General features: G+C 45.1%; 10 protein-coding genes across 11 annotated transcripts; 5 read left to right on the top strand and 5 right to left on the bottom strand.

Annotated features, from left to right (window-relative positions):
* The first annotated feature begins 681 nt into the window (after window positions 1-681).
* On the top strand, window positions 682-2,162 carry BCIN_01g07680 (hypothetical protein). The gene is made up of 2 exons (XM_001561039.2): window positions 682-1,290; window positions 1,362-2,162. Exons 1-2 carry the CDS (start codon window positions 783-785, stop codon window positions 1,955-1,957), a joined length of 1,104 nt encoding a protein of 367 aa, XP_001561089.1. The 5' UTR covers window positions 682-782; the 3' UTR covers window positions 1,958-2,162.
* Window positions 2,163-2,176: 14 nt separating this feature from the next.
* BCIN_01g07690 (hypothetical protein) lies at window positions 2,177-5,360 on the bottom strand. The gene is made up of 5 exons (XM_024690702.1): window positions 4,539-5,360; window positions 4,269-4,400; window positions 4,101-4,220; window positions 3,916-4,050; window positions 2,177-3,866 (listed from the first exon to the last, which is right to left on the bottom strand). Exons 1-5 carry the CDS (start codon window positions 4,921-4,923, stop codon window positions 2,362-2,364), a joined length of 2,277 nt encoding a protein of 758 aa, XP_024546471.1. The 5' UTR covers window positions 4,924-5,360; the 3' UTR covers window positions 2,177-2,361.
* A 214-nt stretch (window positions 5,361-5,574) lies between these two features.
* On the bottom strand, window positions 5,575-8,503 carry BCIN_01g07700 (hypothetical protein). Its single transcript, XM_024690703.1, has 2 exons — window positions 8,080-8,503; window positions 5,575-8,027 (listed from the first exon to the last, which is right to left on the bottom strand). The coding sequence occupies exon 2, from the start codon at window positions 7,987-7,989 to the stop codon at window positions 6,352-6,354; it is 1,638 nt and encodes a 545-aa protein (XP_024546472.1). The 5' UTR covers window positions 7,990-8,027; window positions 8,080-8,503; the 3' UTR covers window positions 5,575-6,351.
* An 878-nt stretch (window positions 8,504-9,381) lies between these two features.
* BCIN_01g07710 (hypothetical protein) lies at window positions 9,382-13,266 on the top strand. The gene is made up of 2 exons (XM_001561035.2): window positions 9,382-11,497; window positions 11,556-13,266. The coding sequence occupies exons 1-2, from the start codon at window positions 9,773-9,775 to the stop codon at window positions 13,023-13,025; spliced, it is 3,195 nt and encodes a 1,064-aa protein (XP_001561085.1). The 5' UTR covers window positions 9,382-9,772; the 3' UTR covers window positions 13,026-13,266.
* A 39-nt stretch (window positions 13,267-13,305) lies between these two features.
* On the top strand, window positions 13,306-14,611 carry BCIN_01g07720 (hypothetical protein). Its single transcript, XM_001561034.2, has 3 exons — window positions 13,306-13,583; window positions 13,753-13,821; window positions 14,192-14,611. The coding sequence occupies exons 1-3, from the start codon at window positions 13,536-13,538 to the stop codon at window positions 14,351-14,353; spliced, it is 279 nt and encodes a 92-aa protein (XP_001561084.1). The 5' UTR covers window positions 13,306-13,535; the 3' UTR covers window positions 14,354-14,611.
* A 72-nt stretch (window positions 14,612-14,683) lies between these two features.
* On the bottom strand, window positions 14,684-15,641 carry BCIN_01g07730 (hypothetical protein). Its single transcript, XM_001561033.2, has one exon. It carries the CDS (start codon window positions 15,454-15,456, stop codon window positions 14,773-14,775), a length of 684 nt encoding a protein of 227 aa, XP_001561083.1. The 5' UTR covers window positions 15,457-15,641; the 3' UTR covers window positions 14,684-14,772.
* Window positions 15,642-15,798: 157 nt separating this feature from the next.
* BCIN_01g07740 (hypothetical protein) lies at window positions 15,799-18,953 on the top strand. The gene is made up of 2 exons (XM_001561032.2): window positions 15,799-18,577; window positions 18,638-18,953. Exons 1-2 carry the CDS (start codon window positions 16,006-16,008, stop codon window positions 18,763-18,765), a joined length of 2,700 nt encoding a protein of 899 aa, XP_001561082.1. The 5' UTR covers window positions 15,799-16,005; the 3' UTR covers window positions 18,766-18,953.
* Window positions 18,954-19,603: 650 nt separating this feature from the next.
* BCIN_01g07750 (hypothetical protein) lies at window positions 19,604-21,950 on the top strand. 2 transcript variants are annotated; one of them, XM_024690705.1, is made up of 2 exons: window positions 19,604-21,838; window positions 21,901-21,950. In XM_024690705.1, the coding sequence occupies exons 1-2, from the start codon at window positions 19,819-19,821 to the stop codon at window positions 21,915-21,917; spliced, it is 2,037 nt and encodes a 678-aa protein (XP_024546473.1). In that variant the 5' UTR covers window positions 19,604-19,818; the 3' UTR covers window positions 21,918-21,950. The 2 variants fall into 2 exon arrangements, with proteins under 2 accessions (XP_024546473.1, XP_024546474.1); XM_024690704.1 differs by having other exon boundaries at window positions 19,604-21,950.
* Window positions 21,951-22,144: 194 nt separating this feature from the next.
* BCIN_01g07760 (hypothetical protein) lies at window positions 22,145-23,597 on the bottom strand. Its single transcript, XM_001561030.2, has one exon. The coding sequence runs from the start codon at window positions 23,466-23,468 to the stop codon at window positions 22,404-22,406; it is 1,065 nt and encodes a 354-aa protein (XP_001561080.1). The 5' UTR covers window positions 23,469-23,597; the 3' UTR covers window positions 22,145-22,403.
* A 624-nt stretch (window positions 23,598-24,221) lies between these two features.
* Window positions 24,222-25,186, bottom strand: Bctrx2. The gene is made up of 3 exons (XM_024690706.1): window positions 25,024-25,186; window positions 24,823-24,970; window positions 24,222-24,770 (listed from the first exon to the last, which is right to left on the bottom strand). Exons 1-3 carry the CDS (start codon window positions 25,094-25,096, stop codon window positions 24,362-24,364), a joined length of 630 nt encoding a protein of 209 aa, XP_024546475.1. The 5' UTR covers window positions 25,097-25,186; the 3' UTR covers window positions 24,222-24,361.
* Window positions 25,187-25,215: the final 29 nt, after the last annotated feature.

Genomic DNA, 25,215 nt, shown 5'->3' on the forward strand with positions numbered 1-25,215 from the left:
CGAACGAGGAAGGAACATGGTCCAAGCCAAAGGCCAAAGCTAAATTAGCGTGAAGGGTGGGTGCGTCGATAAACGGGAAAGGAAGAATTTGAAACGAGGGGGAAGATTTGCCATGTTTCTGCAATATAGCTGATATGCAATGCGAAGAATAATATATGCCCATTTTCAGTACGACCTAGTCCCCTTGAAGCATCTCGCCATTCCATATCCACACGACGTACGTCAAGCATCAACGCAACGGAGCGAAAAGGTTAGCTGCGGAACGTGGAACGTTGAACGGAAGAAGAGAGGAAGAGAGACGGCGTAAGTTGTGTGAGAGAGGCTTAAAACCAGGGATTTTCTGGGAGTGGTGCAGGAGATTGAGTCTGCGGATTGGATGCTTTGTTAAGTTTAAGGTTACTGTTACGACCAGCGCGCACAAAATTGCACACGTACTGTATATTGCGGTATATGTATATGCAAGAAGGGAAAACGTTAAACGGCGACTAAGACAATCTCTGGGAAGGGTATCTGTGGTGATAGACGGGAGTTTTGGATTGAGCAATTACCGTGCTGGGCTGAGACATACATATCTACATACTGGTTGGTACATGTCTGAGCCGTACCGTAGGAACAGAAGTGTGCGATAACGATTACGAAAGTTAGAAGTTCGAACGGAGGAGATTAGCCTCAAAGGCTGAAGGATTTAAGCTATCTCTCTAGCCTTGTCTAGATTCCTACAAGGCTGCTATATTTATAGTTTGCGGATCGATCTTTCCTGGAGGGAAATCCCATACGATATCATGCATTACATACGGTTATTCAAGCAGCCTCGTCTGCTACCTATTGCATCCTCCTCCTCGTCTTCCCCTCGGATACTCGCTGCGAAGATTACCATCACCACGGATTTGGGGGAATCGTATTTGATGTCCGATGTTAAACTCCGTGCGGAAGTAGAAGTCGATGGGATCAGTCTTGGGAGCGGGAAAGAATATATATGGAAAGGCACGAATGGGATGAGGAGTTTGGAAATCCAGATACCGATAAAAGTACAGCGTGGAGTGGAACAATGGACGACGATGATTGTGGGACCCGCGGACAATATATATGGTGTCGATTCTTTTGACGATGTTTTGGGAATAAGTCAGAACGAGGGTGGAATCGTGAAGGTGAGAAGTAGGAGTATTGACCTGAAAACTGGAGCCACGAGATCAGAGGGTATGGCCGAACGGGTCTTCAGTACTGGTTTTGGAAGGCGGGATAAAATCCACATTTGGGAAGAAACGGGAGAGAGTATCGCAAGACATATCTGTAGGTTTTTCTCGGGTTCAAGGTAGGTGGAAGTTTTTTCTTTTGGAAACTAATGCATATTCATGATGTAGGGGATGCGGGTCTAGTGCTCTCATCATATCTATCATCTCTTGCGAGTTCTCCTCGACCCGCTGGCTCCCTGCCTACTCTAGAGAAGTTTCTGGGCACGCAACAAGATATCAATATTCTTGAGTTGGGAGCCGGCTGTGGAATCGTAGGTATCACACTCGCGAAGGTCTTTTCTGATCGAATTAATAAAATTCTACTCACCGATCTCCCCGAAGCCTCGGAGATCCTGGAGAAGAATCTTTCTGCCATGACTCCAGATTCAGATGTCTCACTCTGCAACTTCTGCTCCCACCAAGTGCTAGATTGGTCGGCCCCGCTCCCGCAAGATGTGCGAGGCGAAAGGTGGGAGTTGGTCGTGGTGGCGGATTGTACGTATAATCCTGATGTCGTACCCGATTTGGTAAATACATTAATCAAAGTGAGAGATGGGAATCGAGAAACGCTTGTTTTGCTCGCGATGAAAGTGAGACATGATAGTGAAATGGTGTTTTTTGAGCTCATGGAGAAAGGAGGGTTTGGGGTCGTGGAGAAGTGCAAGGTACCGTTGGGGATGGTGGGGGAGGAGGACCAGGAAATTGAGATATTTGTTTTTAGATGATGGCGAATGGCCATTAGTTTCAGGGATGTAAATTCAAGTCTATGATTTGTCGTTTACTATATCAAGAATATTTGAGTCCTTCGCGCACTCGCTTTAGTCTGTCGATTTCATGTCTATATCTCTACAACCAGATTCATACAACTTCATTTCATTGCACATAGGTACTGCTTCTCATACGCATTGTCCATCTACAATCCTTTCGCCATTCTTGTATATGCATGTGACACAATCAATTATCGTTTGCACATGATTCTGTCAATCTAGAATAAAACAGAACGAGAGAGGATGAAGATGAAGACGGTTAAAATAGTAATCATCTCTTCTTGCTATGGTTTATTCACCGACCCTTCTAAATATTTGCACTCCCCATCACCGCCACATCCCTCTCACACCTTTTCCCACGCCTACGAAATCTCGCGCATACTCTCTGTGGCCACCTCCTGCAGATTTAGACCCGCGCCCCCGTGATCTGACACTATCCACTTTCCAGGCCCATTCTCTTCCTTTGCCTGTCGATAACTCATGACTAATTCACCACCTCCTTTCAACAAATCCTCAAAGAGCGTGCGTCGCATGACCGCCATTTCCTTCCCCCTATTCTTCAATAGCTCACTAACAAGCACCAGCGCATTTTCCCGATCAAGACGTGCCATTTCCGCTGCTTGTGCGTGAGGCTGTACGGGTTCTGGGTCGGGGGTTTGAGGCTCGAGACTTAGGGTTCCGGAAGATTCACTTTGTGGGTTTGATGGAGATGTGTTGGTTGTAGTGGTAGGCTTGTATTCGAGGAGCGGTTTGCCGGTGAGCATTTCGACGAGAGGTTGGAAGACGGTCACATCTTGCATCATATCGCTAATGCATTGTGCACTATCTGGGTATCTCGCCATGAGGGCGAACACGAACCATCCTTCGCTTCTGACAATTGGCCATTTATTTTGAGAGACCATGAAGCTTAAGGGTCGTCCGATGTCAGGATGACGAAGTAGAAATTTTCTTCGAGTTTCGTTTAGTTCTTCAGCCGGTCGACCTTTGTAGGCTGTGAAGACTCGGCATACAGCTGTAATTAGACGCGAGATTTCCATTTTGATTGGCTCTACATCTGTACGATCGAACAAGGCGATTAAGAGAGAAATGTTTGAACGTTCGTGAGCTGGCGAATCTTTATCTGTTGAGAGGCGTGCACAGAGTCGTTCGACATTTTCCATGGAACCATTGACAAGTTGTCGAGCAAGAGATATGGATGACAGTTGAATTGGTTGTAGGATGTCAAGAAGCCAAAGTCTAGGAAGCACCTCGAAGATACCGGAGCTTCCTAACACTTCCTTATTCTTCATAGGCAACGCCAAGTTCTTGAGGAATCCCAGCGCCGCGTGAAGTAATTGTGAATCGTTAACATCCCTGAGTATAGGTACGAGGGGTAAATGAACCCGAGCCGTATGTACAAATAATTCACACGCTTCATTGTTACGAGCAAGGTTACCTAACATAATACAAGCACAAACTTGTAATTGTATCTGTTCGCTTGATAACCATCGGCGTAGTGAAGAAGAGAATGGAGATATAACTGGGCATGCCTCTTTAAATTCAGGTAAGGCCGAGATATCGGACAGGGCTGAATTCAGGTTGATGCGCATTTGCGACAATAACTTTGCATCGTCCTCGTGTGGTGTCGAGGGGCCGATTGATGGATGAGAATCGAATCGTGTATACGAATTAACAAGAACAGCTAGAGCGGTATCGAGCGCCTGGGGAGTTTTGACCAATGTTTTCTGGAATTTTTCGTGTCCCAGGTACGCCACAGCGGTGTTGACAAGAGCAATATAATCATCCATGTCCACTGGGTTTTCTCGATCTGAAGCCAACTTTAATAGAACAATGGGTGTATCATCTGGTGCCGTATCTGGTTCGGAAGCTATGTGCAATTAGTCTCAATATCGACCGATGTCAAATATAACACTTACGTTGTTGTACTAGTAGATCGAGTAGTTTACATACGTATCCAAGGAAATGCACGCTATCTTTGAATCGAGGGCTTGCAATCAGTGCAATGAGTTCCTTGCTTAAATATGCACCGGACGCCTGTTGTTGAGCAGGAACTGAAAATGTAAGTGATTGACCACCAGTTCAAAATTTACATTGTACTAACCATAGTCGACGCAAACATTATAGAGAACTGGTATTGCAAAAGCGAGTAAATTGGTATCCGATAGCTGAGTAATAATCAAGGGGATACAATTTGACGCTACGACACGAGCTCGGTTTTCATCTATCTCAATGTCAGTATGATAGAATACTATACGGATGTCAAGCTTACCTGTATCTGCACAAGAATTCCCCACCAAACGCAAGATTTGAAGTTTGAGAGCATGGCGTAAAGTATGTGCACTTAACAGCTCAAGAAAGAAATTCAAAATACCGGAGTCTCCGAGAGGTACTCGCCATTTGGCTACTCCCAAGTTAGAATCGTGTTAAATCACTGAATGCACATTTCAAGAATGTGTTATCACATCACAATAGCCACTTGACCACGTGAAAATGAATCTCAAGTAATAGACATGTTTTTGTAACTCAGAGGGTAACTCACGATCTCTACTCCCATCCGCCAATTTTTCTGCAGCTTCATTGATTGCTATTGAATCTTGCCACCATAAATGCACCAACTTTCCCAGTGCCCCCTTTAATCTTTCCGTCCTTCTCTCCCTATCCTCTACGTCCACCACCTCTTCGGCATCATCATCCATATCCACATCTTCTGCACTTACAGACTGCTCCTCCAATTTGAAGATGTCTGCAATTGATGACGACATGTCTTTCTGTTCTTCCTCAGTCAAATGTCTCTTCTCCCCATTGCCATCTTTAAAAGGTGCCGGACGGGCCCTCGTATTTGAGTCCCCATTTACCGTATCCATTGGATCGACAGATCTCGTCCGATTGCTAGATTGCGGGCTGGTGTCTACTCTGTCCTCCATGATTGCAATTCTACAGACTCGTGAATGCAGGTGTAGGGGCTTGAGCCTTGGGTTATGTAGAGCCAAGAAATACTGCGCCACAAACTCGTTCGCAACCTGACACGGATAGAGAGGAACAAGTGATACGGCACTCGATATACAAGGTTGTGAACGTAAGGTCCTGGCCTGTAACTTTTGATATGTGTTTTGATAGGGTTGACACACGGTGAAATAATGTCCCAGAAGATGCTAGCGGGAAAAAAGTGGACTGGGACAAGGAAGATGATGAATACTTTATTTTGACGTGTGATTTTGAGGGATAGACATTAATAGAATCTTTGTTAGACTTGGATTGATAATCTAGCATCAAAACATGACAACCTTATAAGATGTTCGGAGGGTTGAAGGCCGAAGTCTACATCGGTTTCAAATATGATCTGGTGGATTGAGTAACTTGCTGACAAATAGTGACATTCACCAGCCTCTTCGGCGAAGTAACAAGGGCCGGAATGGAGGATTCAAAAATACGCATTGCTCTGGTGGTGTGCACGGTTCTCATTTCGGCCGCCTTTTTCTCCCCCGAAGAGCCAGCCATGCCAGCCTCATCTGATTGTGGGCGAAACTCAAAACTAGATTATGCTTGAAGAATACGAAGAATACGCATAGGACCCATGACTGACTGATATTTATACCAGGCACACCCATCTATACATCTATGTATCTATACATCTATTTCAATCTCTCAGTGAGCAACACCTCTAACCGACTCAATTCCTATCAAGACTAAATATGCATATATCTACTTCTAAACCGTGTAATCTCACACATGATTTCTCCATACCCAGGTATCTAACGTCAGCATCGGTATCAAGTACTGCCGTCTGTCAGCAAGATGGTTTGGCCTGCAACCCGAAGATGGCTTGCAGGAGGCTTTGAGGACATGTTGACGCGTACAGACCGCTGCCATATTGATTCTGAAGACAGCAAGCAGTCTTATAAGTGACGGTTGTACGAGGCGGGCTGGAAAAAGGGCAGTGAATTGACACGTAGGAATCATTTGAGAACGTTATAGAGATTCTTAAGGGGCATTAAATTCATTGGCTAGGCATTCAGCAGACTTCAGGTTGGCAAATGTTCGCTAAAATTCTCCTTGCTTTACCCAACAACTTCCCCTGGTCAAATACCAAAACAATTCAGTTGCGAGAATAAAATATTCTTTCTAGCATGCTACACCACGCTTCCTTTAATTACCTAGGTATCTTAGACATGCTTGACGTTTCTTGTTCGAGCAATGAAAGAGTTAGACATGAGATAAATAGAACATATTGGTCTACAAAGAAGTATGAAATGATAAAATGACAAGAACGATGTAAAGATTTTCTATCTTACAAAAACTTCTCAAGACACAAATTCGTTCCCACAAATTGGTGGCCATCAAGGAATTAGACCTTAAACCTGGGGTGCCTCGTAACCAATACCAAGGCCAATAGGTTCTGAAGCCCTCGATTTCTTGTTCGAATGGCCAGAAGAATAATGATCATCACGTTTTCTCTTCTCAACTACCGGTTTAGTGACAGTTCCCCAGATCTTGGACTGTAAAAGTTCACTCTTTGCTGTAACAGGATTTGGAGTATTGGTTCTAGAAGGTGCAACCTCAAAAGATTCACGAGGATTGGCGCGTAGCATCTCGTTTGCACTTTGAGCGGCTCGGCTTTCTTGTATTTCTTCATAGTCCCCACTTCCACGTCCACGTCCTTCAAATCTAGAGTGACTAAACTCCTCAACATCCTCAGCTGAAATGGTGCTATCCCGACTTTCACGTCGACGCTCGCGAGGTGGGAGTTTCGGGGTGCGGTTGGTGTAAGCTGACCGAGAGGCACTGTGTGGTATGAATTGTGCAGAGGGAAGAAGTGTTGACTGCGCAGTGCCTGGACGAGCCGAAGGGGGTGTCGCAGGTAATGAAGAGAGGGATTGAACACCACGATTATGCCTATTGACTGGTGTGCGTGGACCAGAACGTTGGCCGATGAGAGGAGTGGACGGTGCGCTATTGTTTTCATGGTGAGCGGCAGCTAAGAGAGCAGCGAATCCGGGTTCTTGGCCATGTTCGCGAGATTCAGCGATTGAGCGACTGGTCACGGGAGTCTGATGTGGCGTTCGACGGTACTGTTGCGGAGTAGCTGGGTAGCTGTTGTGTGATATCTTTGGCGTAGCAACATGAAAGAAGCCTCCAGGACTGCGCATAATGTTGACGTGCTCTCGATTTTCGCGAATACGCTGAGTGAGACGATCATTTGTCTCACTAGCAGCCTCCAATTGATCGTCCCTTGCCTCTATTACTTTCTTGGCTCTTTCAAGACGACGTTTGATGGTTTTGTTCTCTGTTTCCAAGCTCTTACAGATGACCCTGAGCCTTGAAACATACTCCGGACTGGGTGCGTGGGGATCGCTTCTCCCTTGAAATGCAAGTTTTAAGACCTGGACTTCTCGACGCGTCAATTCATGTTCTGCCTCCAAATGCTTAATGGCTTCTTCAGACTCTAGGGCTAGAAGCGTATTCTGCAATTTGCAATGCGCTTGTTCCATACGAGATTCTCGAATTGCGTTCTCTAATTTGCCGTTGTCGGAAATCAGCATCTTTATCATTTCTGTCTTTTCTTCTGTAGACGCGTCCGCAATCTCTTGAGCAGTCGGTACTCGGGCGATATAAGGAACAGAAGCTGCCTTGATTTCATTTGAATCTGTGGCATGTGAAGAGCCAAGATCAGATGGCGAAGTTGTTGAGTTTCTTTGATTTGGGAGCGATTGATGAATGTTTGATATTTGAGATGATGGTGGAGGAGTCGTTGACGATGAAATATGTCGACCGAATGACGAAATTCGCGTCAACGTATCCCTTGCTGCTAAGGAGTCATCGCACTCCGATTCTCTGATTTCAACTTGCGAGTTACCGGCTAACAAGAGAGATGTTGAAGGTAAGTGACTCGGTTCTTCATCTTGAGATGAGGCAAGACTTTGAGTGAGTTGGACTGTAGTAGAAACATCGGGTGGAGTCGACGCATCGTCGAATGAACTAGTGGAAGCCATAGGTTTTAATTTTGTGTATCTCGTAGAGGGGAATGTGTCTTATAGGAATATTAGCAAGTGTGAGCGCATGGAAGACTGATAACGTATTACAATTTTCCAATTCTGTGCCGAGCTCAGGAATAATGGAATTAATTGCGAGCCTGCTTAGGCCTGCGCGACCGCTAGTACTTCCTCTAGGGAATCGCAGATATACGAGTAGTATTGGAAATCAGATGCGCCCGGATTGAGGAAATGCAAAGTCGGAAGGAGGGTATAGGTATGCGCTCGGAGGGGATTTATTTGTATTGCGATCGACTTGTTTGCGATGGCTACAAGACAATTTGTGACACAACTTCCGCTGAACTGTTGAAGGTAGCAAATGCGATTGCAGGGTAAGTAAGACAGAGGGGACAGTTTATTCTTGCAATTGTAGTATGCATGTATGTTTGTGTATGTGTATATGGCAATGAAATAGATTTGTTCATATGGTGTGTTGTTGTAAGCTAGAGTGATAAGAGAGGGTTGGAGGTGGGACAGTTATTTTGCTTTGCGATGCTTTGCAGAAAATGACTGGGGTTAGCTCTGTTGCTAAGGTGATAGTCAAAGTCATGTGGGGAAGTGAAGTGTGAAGATGAGCCGGAAGAGAAGAGGCTGAGGCTGGGGGTGATGATGAGGCTGCCCTAAGCCTATTTCGATGCTTGCGGAGATTTGATGATAAGAAGGCTGACAATGATTACTGTAGCTACGAACGAGCAGAAAGTCGACAGAAACTGATATTGTACAAGTCAGAGGAAATGACAATTGATCTCCTCACGCGCTGGGTCATGTGGCCCTGCCTACATAAGGTATATGTGAAGACCATCAGACATGAAGATGCTAAGAAGCAATACACACAAGAGAAAAAGAACAGATACGTTTCTCATTGCTTTTTGCTGCGAGGATTGTTTATTACTGTGTGATAGCTATAATCTTCTTGCCTATCCTAGAGGTCGCACATACCCATCATGCACCTATCATGTACCTATCATTCTGTGTCGACTGACCTAGTATCCTTGGCGTTCTCCAAGCTCGGACAATTGGACCCATCTAAGCATTATTTGGTGTATTATTATGAACTACATGAACAGCGATGTGAACCATATGTGAACCATCAGGGCTTCACAAGTCTAAATTGTGAATTCAATATCGACCTACCTGGCAATAACCCTGTCTCAACCCGACTCAAGCCATGTAATATCGTAATATCGCAGCATCAGCCATACCTCCATGGCACACAGCACAGCACAGCACATAGCACATAGCACATAGCACCCGCTAGGTATCCCAAATTCCAATATCACAACCCGAGCGCACCCCCCACCTCAGACCATTGGTTCTCCTAATCAATGATAAATACCACCTGGGTATCCACAAGGTAATAAATAAACTACCTGGTATTCTCCGGAGAATTGAGCTTCTATGGCGATTGGGAGATGAGATATTTCAATAAGAGATCCGCTTTGTAAAAGCAGTTCTTGACACGGTCACTCGGTTTATTATCTATCGATCGGGAGAAGGAGAGAGAAGAACCCTTCGAAGTCTCTTTTCCTTTCGCAGATACTAGATACCGTACAATTTGTGCCATCAGAAGGTAGTTTATAAATCGCTTTCCCCTTTCCTTTTCTGCGGACTTTGCGTTTGTTTACAGGGGAAACCTGTTTGTTTACTTCGAGCACCATCTCCGATTTTTACGAATTCACAGAGCTCCGGCAAGGTATGATTGATACTTGAATGTATTATTACATCCACGAGTACAATTGCAATCATGGACAACACTCCGGTCAACAAGCCAAGGCCATCTGGTCTTCCTAGACCTTCACGTCTCCCACGGCCTTCAGCCTCGAGGGAAAACTTGCGACAGCAACAGCAACCTTCCCGGCCTGCGAGTACTATAAACAACCCACGTTTGCGAAGCACACCGTCGAGAGATCAACTATCTGCACCGACATCCTCGAGACAACGTATCGCAGCTCCTGCTGCCAGTCATTTACATCCGCGGCCAATACAGCCCAGGACAAGCTATAGTTCCTTCCGAAAGCCTCCAACAATTGAACAAGAACAATTTCGGCCAACTTCAAGTGAGGATGGGGATGCGAAGGAACACAGATTCTCTCCAGTAATAAGCGATGACGAAGAGCTTTTGAGTGGGAGCTCGTCTTCTCGACCTTCCCTATCCGAACGAACAATGGAAACACTGCAGCATATTCCCCCATCGCCAGCTGTTCGGAGGAGACAATCGAACTTTTTCAATCCATCGGCTACTCCACGTTCCGTGTCTCGCGCAAGTTCATCATCCAGACCTGGATCCAGTTATCAAAATGATGGGTTTATGAGACCACCATCTCGCCGTTCCGTCAGCTCAAGGCCAACATCGAGTGCGGATTCTGCTCAATCAACTACTGACTTCCGGTCATCTTCGGGCACCTTCCGACCTCCACCCACGAATTATCAAGCATCTACACCAATGAAACGACCAAGTCCTGCAAAGGCACTCAAGACGCCAACGGTTCGAAGTAGCTTCAGTCCTGGAAGCATAGCACAGCTTCCCTCTCCTGGTAATGCGTTACAAAGATCTCCAAGTCCGGTAAAACCAGAGAGACTACCTACAATAAAGTCTGGTAGCAAGACATTCAGTGCCCGATCAGTGAAGGAGCGTGCCTCCGTAACCGGTCTGTTTCGCAAACCTTCAATGCCTTTAATGGATCAATCGTTTGAGGAGGACAGAATTGGTTTTGGTTCAAGAAAGCTGTCAATGAATTTCAGGGATATTCCTTCTCAGTCTGTCACATCGGCGCCCAGTGAAGAAGTCGCAGAGAAGCGCACTGCCATGAACAGTATCAGCCCTGTTGATAGAAAGAGGTCAATGAACTTTAAGAGCATTCCTCACAGACCTATGTCATCGGCCTCTAGTGAATCTGCTTCACCCGACAAGACGGAAGAAGCGGCAGCGCCGAAATCATCTTTATCCCTTAGAGATCAGATTGCGAAAGCCAAAGCAGCAAAGCGAGCGGCAGCAACCGCAAGTGCCGCGAGCAATCACGAAGAAGTACCTGTAATTCCTACGGCGAGTTTTGATTTCGGCCTTTCGGATGATCCCTTTAATCAACGCATTGATCCAAATGCCAGTAAAGGCCTCCTACGCAAACGAATTTCTGCCGCTCGTACAGATGGCCGCCTCAACATCGCTGCCATGGGCCTCAAGGAAATGCCTGAGGAGGTTATGTCCATGTATAACCTTGATGCACTTGGTGATCAGGGTGGATCTTGGGCTGAAGCTGTCGATTTAACCAGATTCATTGCGGCTGACAATGAATTTGAATATCTTGGTGACAACATTTTCCCGGATGTCGACCCACGTGAAGCTATGGACGATGATGAGTTCGAAGGCAACATTTTTGGTGGCCTTGAGACATTGGACCTGCATGGCAATCTTCTGAAAGAGATCCCTGCGGGTCTACGTAGACTTGAGAATTTGACATCTTTGAATCTGGTAAGTTGACCGTCTAACAGTTGATGTACTAGAATGATCAATTGCTAATTGTTAATAGTCAAACAATAAGTTGGGTAATGAATGCCTCCCAATAATCACACAAATCAATTCTTTACGAGAACTCAAGATAGCAAACAATGGTCTCTGTGGGACTTTAAGCCCAGATATAGAATGCTTAAAAAATCTCGAAGTTTTAGAGATGCAACACAACGCTCTTGATACATTTCCGGACACGCTATCACAATTAGATCGATTGAGGATTCTGAATATCACTGAGAACAGATTCCAATCATTACCTTTTGATATTCTTAGTCGCATACCCCTTATTGAGCTTATAGCTGTCAAGAACGGCCTCGTCGGTATTCTTGTTACAGGAGCCGTGAAGACCCTTCCACAACTTCAAGTTCTGGACGTCACAAGTAATGCAATTACTGCTCTGTGCGAATTAGAGCTCGAGCTACCTTCGCTTCATCAGCTGAGCTGCTCCTCAAACCGCATTGCAACTTTCCCAGATCTGACTTCCTGGTCATCTTTACGCACACTTACAGCCGAAGATAATAACCTTTCTGAGCTACCAGCCGGATTTGTCGACCTTCTCAAGGTTAAAAATGTCAATTTTAGCGGAAATAACATCAAAGTTCTGGATGATAGAATCGGACAAATGGAGAGTCTTGACATCTTTCGAATAAGTGGAAATCCACTAAGAGAAAGAAAATTCTCAGCAATGTCTACCGAAGACCTGAAAAACGCTCTACGAGCCCGAATTGCACCAACTGAGCAAGAGAAAGACGGGTTCTTGTCTGAGCCAAGCACTCCAAGTATTTCAAGTCGACCGTCGTCTCCTCATTGGCCCGTCAAAGAAGGAGGGATTCTAGATCGATCTAGCACGACTTCTCACTCCCTCAATCCAGTGATGGCCGCAGAAGTGGCTGCACGCGATACAATCAAAGTTTTGCACTTGCAACATAACAATTTCAGAGAGATACCCAGCTCTATTGCTTTCTTTGCATCTACTCTCACCTCCTTGAGTATCGCTCACAATGAATTGACAAGCGACACGTTCCTAAAGGATGACTTAGATCTACCTGCTTTGAAGGAGTTGAACCTCAGCTCCAACACTTTCAACTCTCTACAACCACTCATACAGCATCTAAAAGCCCCCAACTTAGAAAAACTCGATATCAGTTTTAATCGTCTTACTTCCTTACCTGTTCTAAAGCCCCATTTCCCTAGCTTGATATTCCTCATGGCATCAAACAACACAATCCGTGAATTGCTGCCGGAAGCAGTTCAGGGCTTGAGACATTTGGACTGCAACAGCAACGAGATAAATAGCTTGAATTCGCGAATCGGGCTTATGGGTGGACCAGATGGATTGCAGACTCTGAATGTCAGTGGAAATCGATTCCGTGTGCCAAAGTACACGATATTGGAGAAAGGTACAGAGGCCACACTTGCATGGTTGAGAGATAGGATACCCTCTGCAGATATGCCTTCAGGGGAAACTAGTCCGACAGACGTCGATTAGAATGTGATTTAATGTATTAACTTAGATTATTAAAGTGCTGAAATGGGCGTTGAATGATACTGGGTAGGAGGAGTAATATTCCCCTGTGGACGGGGAATTGACTATCATATATCGTATAGTTTTGTAATCAAGATTGTCCTATGGACTATATGTAATATTTCAAACCCTTTCAAATAACTTTCATTCTCCCCAAAAGCATGTCCATGGCTATATATTTGAGAAACAACTTTAGAATAAGACAATAGGGAAGACAATAGGTAGGATTCTCGAGAAGCGGCACGTGACATAGTCGACGTTTGGGCCCCAATCCAATCGCGACTGACTGACGAGCTGTCCTCAAATCAACCCAATCCCGAGACAAAAGCAAAATCACAACTTTCCTTACGAACCACACTCCTTTGCCCACCTTTGAGAATCTGCCAACTCATACACGCATCACACACCCTGAAGCCCTAACCTTATAAAACACATCAACCCCGAACCTGAGCAATCGCACACGGAATCGCAAAGATGACGCGCGCACAGCAAACTATCTCTATTGGCTTACTCGTCACTTCGGTATGTTTCTGCCTCTGATTGTATGAATTGGTCATCATGTGTTGGGATTATTGTGTGCAAATTTGCAAACACATAGTAGGATGTTACGGCAGACTCGGGGGGAGGGGGGCGAACTTGGAATTGGAAAGAGAAATGGACGAATGATTACTGATTCGAGGAATTTACTTAGTTATACCTGGCAGTTTACTTGGAGTTAATACCTCTTCCTGGAAAGGTTTCTGAGGAGGTCATTCCTGTGGTACGTTATGTTTGTGTTATTATCTTTTCTACACCCTCCACCTCTCCCTCTCCCTCTCCCTCTCCTCTCTCCTTTCCCTTCGTGAGCACGCACCGAGGGAAAGAAGGATATGGCTACTTGTACCATACACATAACATCTCTTCCCGCTCATGATGCCGATCTCTCTCTTCCTGAGAACTGGGAGAAACTCCCTCTCTCCCCTCTCATAGGTGATTGGACATACGAGTCCTTTCCCTTCCCTCCGCCCGCTTCTCCCTCCTCGACTTTGTTTTCGCGTCGTGATGGCTCGATCAAATCGATAGCCACAATATCGATCGTCGCCCACATCAAGAAAACCATCGCTGACTTGGTATTTTTCTTGCGCAAATAGTTGCCATTCTGGGTGTTGGTTTCGTTTGGAGCGTATCTTTTGGGGAAGTTGGGCTATGGCGTTTTTACATTTAACGATGTGCCCAAGGCGCATGCGGAATTAATGGAGGAGATTGAGTTGGCGAGGAAGGATCTCAGAACGAAAGGTGTGGATGTCGATTAGATGGTGAAGGACGTCGTATTTCAGGCAAGGAGAGGCAACGCGAATGGATATTGAGTGTCATATTGGCAGCGGGTTGGAGTCGGAAGGTTGAATGGATGGAGTAAATTTGTCGAATAATTGAAGGGATATTCTTTACATTGGCGTGCCGTTCGTTAAGGTGCGAGGGATAAGTGAAGAGTGTGTTCTACAAGACCAAGCCGTGATTGAGCATATCTATCTACAGTGTATGGTATACAGGCACCAATGAGATCTACCGCATTCCCTTATGCCTCTACGCTGTGAGCGTCTGGTTCTTTATCTTTTGTACTCCATAAGAGCACCTCTATTTGCTGCAATCGTACCAATATTCTTCTGGTGCCTCCTGTTCGTGTCCTTCCATTTGATACCATCTAATAAGTCGCGGAGAGAATTTGTCTCCATTACCCCGTCGTGCCTTCTCTTTGATGCTTTTCCTTTAACTTCTTTTCCTGCGCCATGAAAGCTCTTATGCCAACCGGCACTCCTTCAAATAAGTCGTCGCTATTCCCATCCCCTCCTATATCCCAGTTTCCCTCGCTCCCGCCACCATCATCATCCATACTCGTAGCTGCCTGCGCCAAAATCCCCGTACTTTCTTTCCTCCTTTCTTTCTTCAACGCTCTATCCGCATCTTTCTTAGCAGCAGCCCACTCCTCAATTTCATCCCGATAGCGATCCCAAACACAATTCACACACCCACTCATACAACAATTATCTGGTTCTTCTGGGCGAGGCGGGACGAGGACTCCTGCTATACGTTGACTTTTGCGCAGGATCTCGGTCCGTCGTTCTAAAGGGGAGGAGAGACGAGAGGAGAAAAGAATTGAGGGTTCGGGGTCTGCGGCGGGTTCTGTAGGAGAAGATGCAGTTATAGGCGGATTTGAAGGAGAGGCAGTAGTGGGGGGCGCGGAGGATATTTCTGGAGAAGAAGAGGAGAGGAGTAAGGAGTAGTAGTCGCCTACAGGGTGGGCTTGGTGGGCTGGCTTATTGGATGTAGATTCGTGGCGTGGAAACGAGGGGAGTTGGCGGATTGAGGGTGGGAGTTTGAGGCGTTGTGACAGTCGGAGTAGGGTTCTTGGTTCCATGTTGTGTAGTTCGGTTGTTGTATTAAGAAATGTACTCTGTTCTTTAATTTGTAGGCTTTGTGCTATCGTAAAATCATGAGAGGGGCGGTTGGATCTTTCAAATGGTTGGTTGATTATACGTAGGTGTAGAATCGGACGGTGGGCGCATTATTTATTTTTCGGGATTGAAGCTTCGGAAAGTTTTCGAGGAACGTCATCGCTATGAATTGGAATGGTCAGCATCCGCAATAGCATTGAAACTTCACTCCACATTCACGCAGCAACATTCGTTCCAGGTTCAAAACTGTAATCGCATTTAATATTAATTATGAGAGTTTTCCAAGAACTGTTATAAAACGAAACGGCGTTAAGAATTGATTAATGTTACTATTTCTGTTTAGGTTCATGATTGTAGTGAAGTGGTGAACTTTATATTTCTAGCTGTCTCGCGAAACCCCTCTCGTCGCGTCCTCCCAACACGCGATCCCAAATTAAAATAAACATTGCTTCATAACAACGTATTGTTCTCCAATTGAGACGGCAATGGGATAGCGCAAGACACCCACAGATATGGCTGATAATACCCCCTCACGCCGTTCGAAAACTCCAATCCCCACTGCGAATGTCCCACCAACCCCGAGTCGCATTCCCGTCCCTTCACAATCATCGCGTTATGCCTCGTTTGCCTCTCCGACAAAGGCAAGCTTAGCACGCCACAATCCGCAAATACTTGCAAGGGCCACTTCTACAGGACCGGAAGTTGGCAGATCTCCGAGTAAAGGGAGAGTACAGAATACTTTCAATAATGCGCTGGGAAACACACCGCAAAGAGAAAGAGGAAGAAGTGTCACTATTGGTGCAGAACGATCAATTCCAGGATCGACCAGGAATGGAAGAGATGAAACGATTACTCGCACACCCACGAGGGCTCGATCGATTGGAGGTGGGATGGCATCGAAACCAAGGAGAATGTCAAGATCCCCTGCCAAACGACCAATCGCAAACGAAACTCCAAGAAGCAATTTCAAGCCCGCGGCAGAATTTGAGAATATTCAGGGAATTGCAAATCCATTCAAAAAGACGGGATTAAGAAGGTCGCCCGTACCGGGACAAAGTAGCCAGCCTACGGCAGAACCGCAAGAACAACCGCAAGACGATTTCAATCCTTTCAAGAAAACTGGGCTAAGGAGGTCACCACCTGCTGCAGGGCCGGCATCAGGACCAACTGTGCCTCAAATGTCCATAGAAATGGATGAGTCTGTCTCTACCACTCCAAAAGATTCAGCACCTTTACATGCCTCTACTACACCAAAGGACCCAGTGCCTGTGTTCCCTTCAACGACACCCAAAGAACCAACGCCTGTATATGCTTCAACTACACCGAAAGAGCCAGTACCTGTTCAAGCTTTAGAGCCTTTTCTTAGGGCTCCAGAAGAAGTGGTCATTAGAAGTCGAGGTTCAAGTCAACTTCGTTCTTCTCAAGCTTTTGGGTCTATTAGTGTTCCAGGTACACAAGTTGCACAATCAGCTGAATCTGCTTTGCCTGCGAGCCCCGCCGAACCCTCTCCAGCTCCAGAGGAGGAAGAGATTGTGCCCGACTCTCAAACCGCAGACCAAGTTGTTTCCACTACCCCAAATGATCCTATGCCACCTCACCCACGGACCTTACAAACAGATGCCGCTTTTGTAATCGATGTACCTCAACAACAGGAAGTAGAAGATGATCCTCAAGTTCCCGAGCTTCCAAAGTCTGATGATGTAAATCCGTTGATGAGTGATGACTCTCCCACCGAGCGTAAAGCGCGACAATTATCTATGTCTAGGCCAGCGCAACGGCCACTGTTTACGTTTTCGGAAAAGACGTTTCTATCTCCATCTAAAGCAAGACAGAAACCCGCAACACCAGAAGAGCCTGACTTGCCACCGACGCCCACGCAGCGTGGTATCGCGGATCCAGTCGTTACAACAGCACCTGTTGGAATTCACAATACTCCAAGCAAGACTGCTCGAAGGAATAGGGCCCTAGGCGCAAAGATGAAGTCATCTCCATTGAAACCACGTCCAGAATCTCCTCCAGAAGTAGATGCACCACAAGAGCCACCTGCTAAGAGACGAAAGTCCGCTAGATTTTCGATTCCGCATGATCCGCATGCAGCGAAGAAGAAAGTTAGAGATGATCTTCTCAAAGAATTACAGCAATTGCAAGCCGATGTCAGTCTAGCGAATCAGGAGAATGAGAGGATACGTTTGCACTACGAGTCGAACAGTACAAAACCGCCAAGAGCATCAAACCCCGAAGAGATACTAGATTTACTTCTACGCTCAACTGCAATTGAGAAACAAGAGAGGCCAGAAAACGTAAGCGCTTTGAAAGCCACTAATCTCTTCTTACCATTTTCTGGGCGGCGCAAAGCCCGACAAACAGTTATACCACCGGTTGAGAAGCCTCTTCCATCATATCTTCCTATAGCACTTGACGATCCACTTCCGCATTTGCAACTATTCAGTCATCTGACATACACATCCAACATTACTCTCCTTCCACCTGCACCCATTTCGTCCAACGAATCTACTACGGAACTTCTCGTACCGACTCTACAACATCATCAAATCTCTGCATCTCATCCTTCTGGACTTTTCAGCGCACGCCTTTCTATGATAGTCGACACCTCTTCTCTGACCATATCCTCGCTTAATGTGGATTCATTAGATCCTAACGCAGAGCCCGAACTCGGACCATTCGTGCGGCGACGAGCAAGTGGTGATGGGCCACACACAAAAGACATCGGTACAGTCTGTTGGGCGATGGGGAGGTGGACCGAAGTATCCGTGGCAAGAGCAAAGTTTTGGTGTGATGCTGAAAGAGAATTTGGGACAGCAGAAGCCAGGAGGAAAAGTATAGAGAAGCAAGGGAAGAAAAGAAGGAAGAGAAAGGCTGTTGAAGATGACGAGGAAGATGACGCGGAGGGAGAAGAAAAGTCCAGGAAGTGGACGAGAAGGGAGTTGTTTAGACAGATGGGACGGACGAATCTTGTTCTTGATGGGGATGATGTCCAGATTCGAGTAGGGTGGAAGATTGGTTTTGACTGGATGGGCGATGCGGAGAGTCATTTGGATCTTGATATAGGCTTGCCTAGCAGCTGTAAGTACAAGTCTTTCAAGCATGTCGTCGATAAATTTGGTGATACTAACACTCGTGTAGGGCATAAACAAGACGATCGTAAGAGTTTGAGTAAGATTAAAGATATGTTCGGAAAACTAGTTAAGGAGAAGGGGCCACTGGGAGCTCTGAGAATTACTGTAGGACTTGTCATGGCAGAGTCTTCGTGATGGATTAGGAACTGAAATTAATGTTATATTTTTGATACCCTACTGATTGATGAGCAATACTATTCGGCTGATACTTTGGAGTGTTAGGCGAACGTCTAGATGGAATGTTTAACATCAATTTAATAGAGATATTGGAACAACGTTTTAAAAAAAAAACTTATGAAGAGGAAATAATATGCTTGTGAGTAAAGTTAATAAAATTTGCAATGGCAGCTTCTAGTGAAGGTCTGTAAAGTCTGCTCTCAATGCCTATGAGTACAAAATGTAACTCCAGTCGGCTTCAAAATTGATCGCTCTTCATGATTGTTAGCAATGTGAATCTCATTCATTCATTGTTTCTCTACTCATTGCGAATACAGTCTATGAATCTGTATTGCAAATCTGTAGTATGTGTTTATTAACTGAGATTGTTGTCTTGTTACGGATAGCTTTGGGTATTTATAATTAAGTAGTCCTGACTTTTATTTTATTATCGGGTATTCGATTGTTGTTATGGTTACTGAATGGGTCTCATTCTTTATTCGTCTCATTTCTGGCAACTATGATTGAGTAAGATTGCTCAAGAGGGCGAAGTACATTATCACTGTGATGAAACAATACGGAGTACATTAATGATTCAAGCCCTGTAACTGAAGCTTACAATTCCAGATTTAGACATCGGTGTTACCACGATGTTGGTTGACAGGGTTTTTACCTATCCCTCATTGGCTCAATGCTGAGATCCTGGAACTCTGAGATTGCCATGTCAAATCATCCGACTCTTGCATACATACAAAAATGCCCATTTTATTGGGGGTTCAATGATTGCTGAAGTTTGGGTGGCAGTGTGACTTAACTTGTGCCTTAATTTGCACTTCAGACTAGTTGTCGAAACAACTCATGATAAGAAAGCCGGGCTGTGTTTCCTCACCCTGGGATTGAGTACATGTCTATTTGTAATACATATAAACTGGTCGATTATTAAATAAAGATTCATGATATTCTGGTTTCTCCAACGAGCTTCACGTCACATCCATCTTACCATATCCCACTTGTTTACTCCTTCTCAACAAAATGCCCGTCGTCAAGGTTTGGAATTCTTGGGAGATACTTGGCATTGAGGTGGGCAAGTGTCGGTGGGAACTGAACACTTCTGAAAAGGCAGTTGATGGGTGCAAAAGATTTATTTTTGCCAACGGGGCTCGAGATGCCATTTTGAATGGCATGGAGCTGGAACCGCCATCAGAAGCCTTCGCACACCTTAAGAAGTTGGCAGAACAATCTCTATGCGAGTTTTGCGTGAAAGACTCTGCTCGACATCGTCAGTTGATAGTGGCATGGAAGCTCAAATTGAATGAAGCTATGTGCGTGTATCTGGGGTTTTGCCTGGTTCAGCAGAAGTACTTGACGAGTGAGTTGGAGTTAATCAGGAAGGCTAAACAAAGTCTAGATGTAGAGGTCGGCGAACTGAACGAGACGATAGCTCAATTGAAGTTGAAGGCGAAAACGAACAAGTGTGATGCATCTCATGCCCAACAAGCAATAACTATAATAACTCTGCAAGAGCAGCACTCGAGTCTCCTCCGCGAAAAAGAGCTGCTTCTGCTGGAGAAGAGAAGCCTGGAAGATCAAATCGAGTCACAGCATCAGGATTTGAAGACTTACAGAGCTAAAGAATTTGAATTAGAGGGCTATAAAGCCGAAGTCCTTGTTCTTCGATCAAAATTAAAAGAATGGGTGGAGTTTAGTAGTACTATGAAGAAGGACTTTGACAACCATCGTCAGTTTACTCCACCGCTGCACCCATCTCCGCATTTGCAAAACGAAAACGAGCCTTCAAGTAGCAGGATACCGAGGTTTGACTCGGCCGACCAGCAATTCCCGTTTTCCAGAAGACCCAAAGTGCTGCCTGCAAAGAGCCCAACTCCCCAAATTCGTCTCTCGGACTCTGATTCCCAGGAGACTGCAAGTGGATCCTCTAAAATGCCAAAAACTTCATCAGCAATAGGCTCTGCATCTGTTGCAGAGACAGAAACAAGAACAAATTCAACTTCATCAACAATCTCGACCCCAAGAAAAGAAGGGATGCTTAAAGAATCAGCTGCTGCTTCACCGGATCAAATGCCCAACACTCATGACATATTTGGAACACGAATTTCATCTTATTCGAAAATACGTACGTCTAAAAGCCATTCGAGCCTATTTGAAACTCCAACCCCAGAAACATCCACAGCAACACCCTCTTTCAAGGGTAGCTCATTTGATTTTTCGATGCCATCTTCGCTCACGACGGCATCTGGAACGCCATGCTTCTCGTGTACAAATAAATCCCATGCACCAAGACCATCTTCTTCCAGATCTACACAAAGACATAGAGCAACTTCCTCTTCATCAGCAATACCTGCAATTAAGAGCCCTCCAAATCTGTTCGGAGCATCATCCCCAGTGTTTTCGTCAACGAAGTCTTTAACCAATAATCCAGGTTTCTTCGGAGCACCAACCCCATCAAACACGAATAGCGAAACTCGTGAGGCGACCTCTAAGCCATCTCAACCTTCAGAGACGCAAAGCTCTAGCTCGGATGGAGTGTTCAAAGGTACATTTGGTTCCCCAAGGCCCAAAACTCCTCCTTCGGTCAATGGTTTCTCTTTTGGGCCTGCAAATTCACTTTCGACAGAGTCTGGCGAAAATAATTTTAGTCCAAATCCTCAGCGGAATCCAAGTCCATCGGATCACAGAGAAGGGCAAAATTCATATCATGATAACAATATCCATTCAAATCCCGAGAAGATTAATCCCTTCGCTCGCCCAGAAGTATTGGTTCAGAATCATGGAGATGCAGAGTCTAGCTCCGACGAATGTAGCGTATCTGGTATCAGAACCCCAAGTGTATCATCTACGGCAACTATCACAGAAACTGTGTTCTTTATGGGAGGCAGTCCCACTCCTTCTGGAGCGACAACGCCCTTTTCGGTAAAAGGGCTCTTTGGGAGTATCCCGCCTAAATCCTCGATAGACTTATCCTCTACTTCAGGCGAGATTTTTGGAAGATTATCTTCAAGTAAGAAATGCTCTGGTTCAGATAGAGAGAGAGGTTAGTAGCTTGCTTTGGGCATTGGTATCTCGCGCATGTTGAGCTGAGATTTTTGAGACTAGATATTCACATGTACTAGAACCGGTATCAGCCAATTGAAGATTCTCGATCAACTGCTGGATGACTATTTGGCCTCACCAGATTGAGTATACAAGTGTGTGCACACTGGCGGGTAAGTTAACGATACTTCGAAGAAGTTTGATTAGCAGCCAGAAACAAAACTCCGTTTCAAGATAGGTGAACATAGGTTACTTGTAGTGGGTGCTTTTAACTGGCGATGTTTATGATTTTATTCAATGTCTTTAATGTCGCATTATTCTGGTGCATTGCAAGTTTAGTGTAATGAAAGTTTGAGGCATGTTAAACGCTGTATTCCACTGAATCGCAATTTTGATAACGTACTTGTTGCATCCTATATACATGACACTAATGATTTGACGCCCCCTCCTCCCCTCCCCAAAAAAACCCAAGCTGAATTTGTGTATTGATTTGATTTGAGTATAACTGCCACTTCTGAACCCTCCTTCATCCAGTGTAACGCTCACTTCTGTATTCAATCGTATTCCTAAGAGAATCCTACGATTTTCCTAGGTTGATATAATTCATCAATGCTTGTTTCTTCTTCCTTGGTTAACTCAAAATTAACAGCATCGACTGCCTCTTGAACTCTCTCAATCTTTCCCATTCCAACGATAGGCGCGGTAACATACTCCTTGCTCAAGCTCCAAGCCATCGCCACAATCGCCATACTGACACCTCTCTTCTTCGCTATCTCTTGAATCTTCTCATTAATCTTTAAGTCCGCCTCCGTTAAGTCATTCCCCATGAACTTTCCATTCATAGCTTTTCCTCTGTCACTTTCTGCAGCCTGGTCATGAGGCCTGGCTAGATGCCCCATCATGATTGGACTCCAAGGAATCATACCCATACCGAATTTCTTCAAACTTGGCACCATTTCTCTCTCTTCCTCCCTATAAGCCGCATTATGCAAATTCTGCATACTGATAAATTCCGTCCATCCATTTAATCGCGCAGTATATTGCATTTCCAACAACTGATGCGCATACATACTAGACGCACCAATGTATCTAACCTTGCCACTTTCAACCACATCATGCAGGGCCTTCATCGTCTCCTTTATTGGCGTGCGTGGGTCAAATCGATGGATTTGTAGTAGATCAATGTACTCCAGATCCAAGCGTTTCAAACTCGCATCCACACTATCGAAGATATGTTTGCGACTCAATCCATACGCATTAACGTATCCGTTTGCATCTCTATCATCAGGCGTCATCTGAAGTGCATTCTCCCATCCCTCTTCCTTTCTCTTACCAACCGGTGCAAACAGTTTTGTGGCAACAACGATGTTCTCACGAGGCAACGCATACTTTTTGATGGCGGCACCGAGGATCTCTTCGGATGTGCCGTTGCTGTAGACGTTTGCAGTATCGAAAAAGTTGATACCGGAATCATAGCAGGCTTTGAGGATAGGGAGAGCCTCGGCTTCCTCGACCGCCCACGTTTTGAAGCTTCCGCGACGGTCGCCATAGGTCATGCAACCTACGCAGATACGGGAGACCTTGAGACCAGATTCACCAAGGTTGGTGTATTTCATTGTGTTCTTGGCCATGTTGAAAAAGGAGTTCTTTTGTTTGCTAGTACTTTGTGTGCTGTGATGTAGAATAAAGCACTCTTTTTAGAGGGAAGCTTATGCCTTTATACACACACAGGATATAGGCAAGAGAACTTGACGTCACCCGGAGTTTAGATTTAAGTCCTGGCTTTATTGTTGAGTTTATGATTAACAATCAAAGTCTCCATTTGTATGCAGACTGGCGGGGTAAGGATTCCCCACGCAAAACCTAACATATACCAAAACACATTGAGAGATCGTTGTAACTATCAAGTTTGATTTGAGATTGGAATCTATCATGAGTGTTAATTTCAATGCATCTTTTAATTCCCGAATATTCGGCGGTCCAAATCTTGAAGAACGATATAGTATTGATACTGTTCTTGTTCTTGATGTTGTTGAAACATGTGGTAAACTATTCTCAAGTACGTACCCCTATCGCCTCGGCGAGGAGACCAATCCTTCCAAGAAGGACTACGCAACATTTTAGCCTGCCTACATCAGGTGCCTTACCATCGCGAGTCTCCACTGCCCATGGAGTTAGGTTGTAATACCTTTAGGGCCGAGATTGAATAGAGTAACAGGATATATCTTCATGTAACACAGCATTTTATCACCGAGAGAATAAGAAGATCGGTCCTATTCATCCCGTCGGCTATTAACGTAACAGCGACAAGATACAGAATAAGCATATGTCTGAGAAAATCAAACATATGTAATAGTAAGGTTGCCTAGCAAGAAAAAAGAAACTGGCAGGATATCATTTTTCAGTATATTTTTGTTCAATTATTGTGATTGCACCGAGAATAGCCACGAGGGAGTTCGGGCAGAAAGATAATACAAAAAGTTACGACACCCAAATAGCGCCTAGTAAACTCCACGCATGTCATTCAGTCTTTGCCCGCTATATCAGCGATAGTCCCTAGTTTCTTTCCGACCTGAGTAGATGCTCCAGTTCTTCCACCGGGCGTTTTTGCCGCCGGTGCAGCAGGGACCTTGTGAATGTTGAATGGCGAGTTCTCTGCTGCAGTATATGCATCAAATGAGAACAGGGAATAGAGGTAGAGTCCGAAAAATGCAATAATATCGTGGAGTAGCCTATCAAAACTGAATTGTCTGGTTATCGTGGAGCGCGTAGGGGCAGATCCGCCCAGTGTTTGTCCTGGGCTGGAAAAGGATGGCTTTGGTGCACCAGCAAGTTTCACAGCGTTCTCGATGGCGGTCGTGAGCTTACGAACATCTGCGCCTTGAATGGTTTCGATGACAGCGCCGGATCGAAAGATGAGGAAGGTTGGCATACTAGTAGGGTTATGAGAACAAGCTCCAGTAAGTATCGAAGGGCCTTGCTTACGCTCTAACTCCATATCGCTGAGCTATGGACTGCTGATTGTCTACATTAACTTTCGTAAATGTAACACGATTTGGCTTCGAGTGCTTGGTAGCTAAAGATTCATAGGTTGGAGCGATGGCTTTGCAGGGTCCGCACCAGTCCGCATAAACTGTATGGATTGTTAGTGATATGCATCCATTGTATTGAAGGAAGTCAGATTACAATCGGAAACAACTATAGTTGATGAGCCCAGCAATTTGCTAAACTGCATAGAAGATTCGATATGTACCGCCATTTTTATTGAATTATATGAATATCTTGCAAGTTCTGAAATGTCAAGTAAGTTGGGTCGTCAGAATGTATGTCTTGTTGCTTGCTTGCTTACAGATTAAGCTTATGAAAGCTTCAAGTGGA

The sequence above is a fragment of the Botrytis cinerea genome, chromosome 1 (assembly GCF_000143535.2).
Source record: "Botrytis cinerea B05.10 chromosome 1, complete sequence".
Lineage (NCBI taxonomy): Eukaryota > Fungi > Ascomycota > Leotiomycetes > Helotiales > Sclerotiniaceae > Botrytis > Botrytis cinerea.

Coding starts and splice junctions, on each gene's coding strand:
- BCIN_01g07680 (XM_001561039.2), top strand. CDS start 783: ATGCATTACATACGGTTATTCAAGCAGCCTCGTCTGCTACCTATTGCA. Junction 1,291..1,361: donor GAGTATCGCAAGACATATCT/GTAGGTTTTTCT, acceptor TTCATGATGTAG/GGGATGCGGGTCTAGTGCTC.
- BCIN_01g07690 (XM_024690702.1), bottom strand. CDS start 4,923: ATGGAGGACAGAGTAGACACCAGCCCGCAATCTAGCAATCGGACGAGA. Junction 4,221..4,268: donor GAATTCTTGTGCAGATACAG/GTAAGCTTGACA, acceptor ACATTGAGATAG/ATGAAAACCGAGCTCGTGTC. Junction 3,867..3,915: donor CGATCTACTAGTACAACAAC/GTAAGTGTTATA, acceptor AATTGCACATAG/CTTCCGAACCAGATACGGCA.
- BCIN_01g07700 (XM_024690703.1), bottom strand. CDS start 7,989: ATGGCTTCCACTAGTTCATTCGACGATGCGTCGACTCCACCCGATGTT.
- BCIN_01g07710 (XM_001561035.2), top strand. CDS start 9,773: ATGGACAACACTCCGGTCAACAAGCCAAGGCCATCTGGTCTTCCTAGA. Junction 11,498..11,555: donor ATTTGACATCTTTGAATCTG/GTAAGTTGACCG, acceptor AATTGTTAATAG/TCAAACAATAAGTTGGGTAA.
- BCIN_01g07720 (XM_001561034.2), top strand. CDS start 13,536: ATGACGCGCGCACAGCAAACTATCTCTATTGGCTTACTCGTCACTTCG. Junction 13,584..13,752: donor TTGGCTTACTCGTCACTTCG/GTATGTTTCTGC, acceptor GAATTTACTTAG/TTATACCTGGCAGTTTACTT. Junction 13,822..14,191: donor CTGAGGAGGTCATTCCTGTG/GTACGTTATGTT, acceptor TTGCGCAAATAG/TTGCCATTCTGGGTGTTGGT.
- BCIN_01g07730 (XM_001561033.2), bottom strand. CDS start 15,456: ATGGAACCAAGAACCCTACTCCGACTGTCACAACGCCTCAAACTCCCA.
- BCIN_01g07740 (XM_001561032.2), top strand. CDS start 16,006: ATGGCTGATAATACCCCCTCACGCCGTTCGAAAACTCCAATCCCCACT. Junction 18,578..18,637: donor TATAGGCTTGCCTAGCAGCT/GTAAGTACAAGT, acceptor ACACTCGTGTAG/GGCATAAACAAGACGATCGT.
- BCIN_01g07750 (XM_024690705.1), top strand. CDS start 19,819: ATGCCCGTCGTCAAGGTTTGGAATTCTTGGGAGATACTTGGCATTGAG.
- BCIN_01g07760 (XM_001561030.2), bottom strand. CDS start 23,468: ATGGCCAAGAACACAATGAAATACACCAACCTTGGTGAATCTGGTCTC.
- Bctrx2 (XM_024690706.1), bottom strand. CDS start 25,096: ATGGCGGTACATATCGAATCTTCTATGCAGTTTAGCAAATTGCTGGGC. Junction 24,971..25,023: donor AACTATAGTTGTTTCCGATT/GTAATCTGACTT, acceptor CAATCCATACAG/TTTATGCGGACTGGTGCGGA. Junction 24,771..24,822: donor CAGCGATATGGAGTTAGAGC/GTAAGCAAGGCC, acceptor TAACCCTACTAG/TATGCCAACCTTCCTCATCT.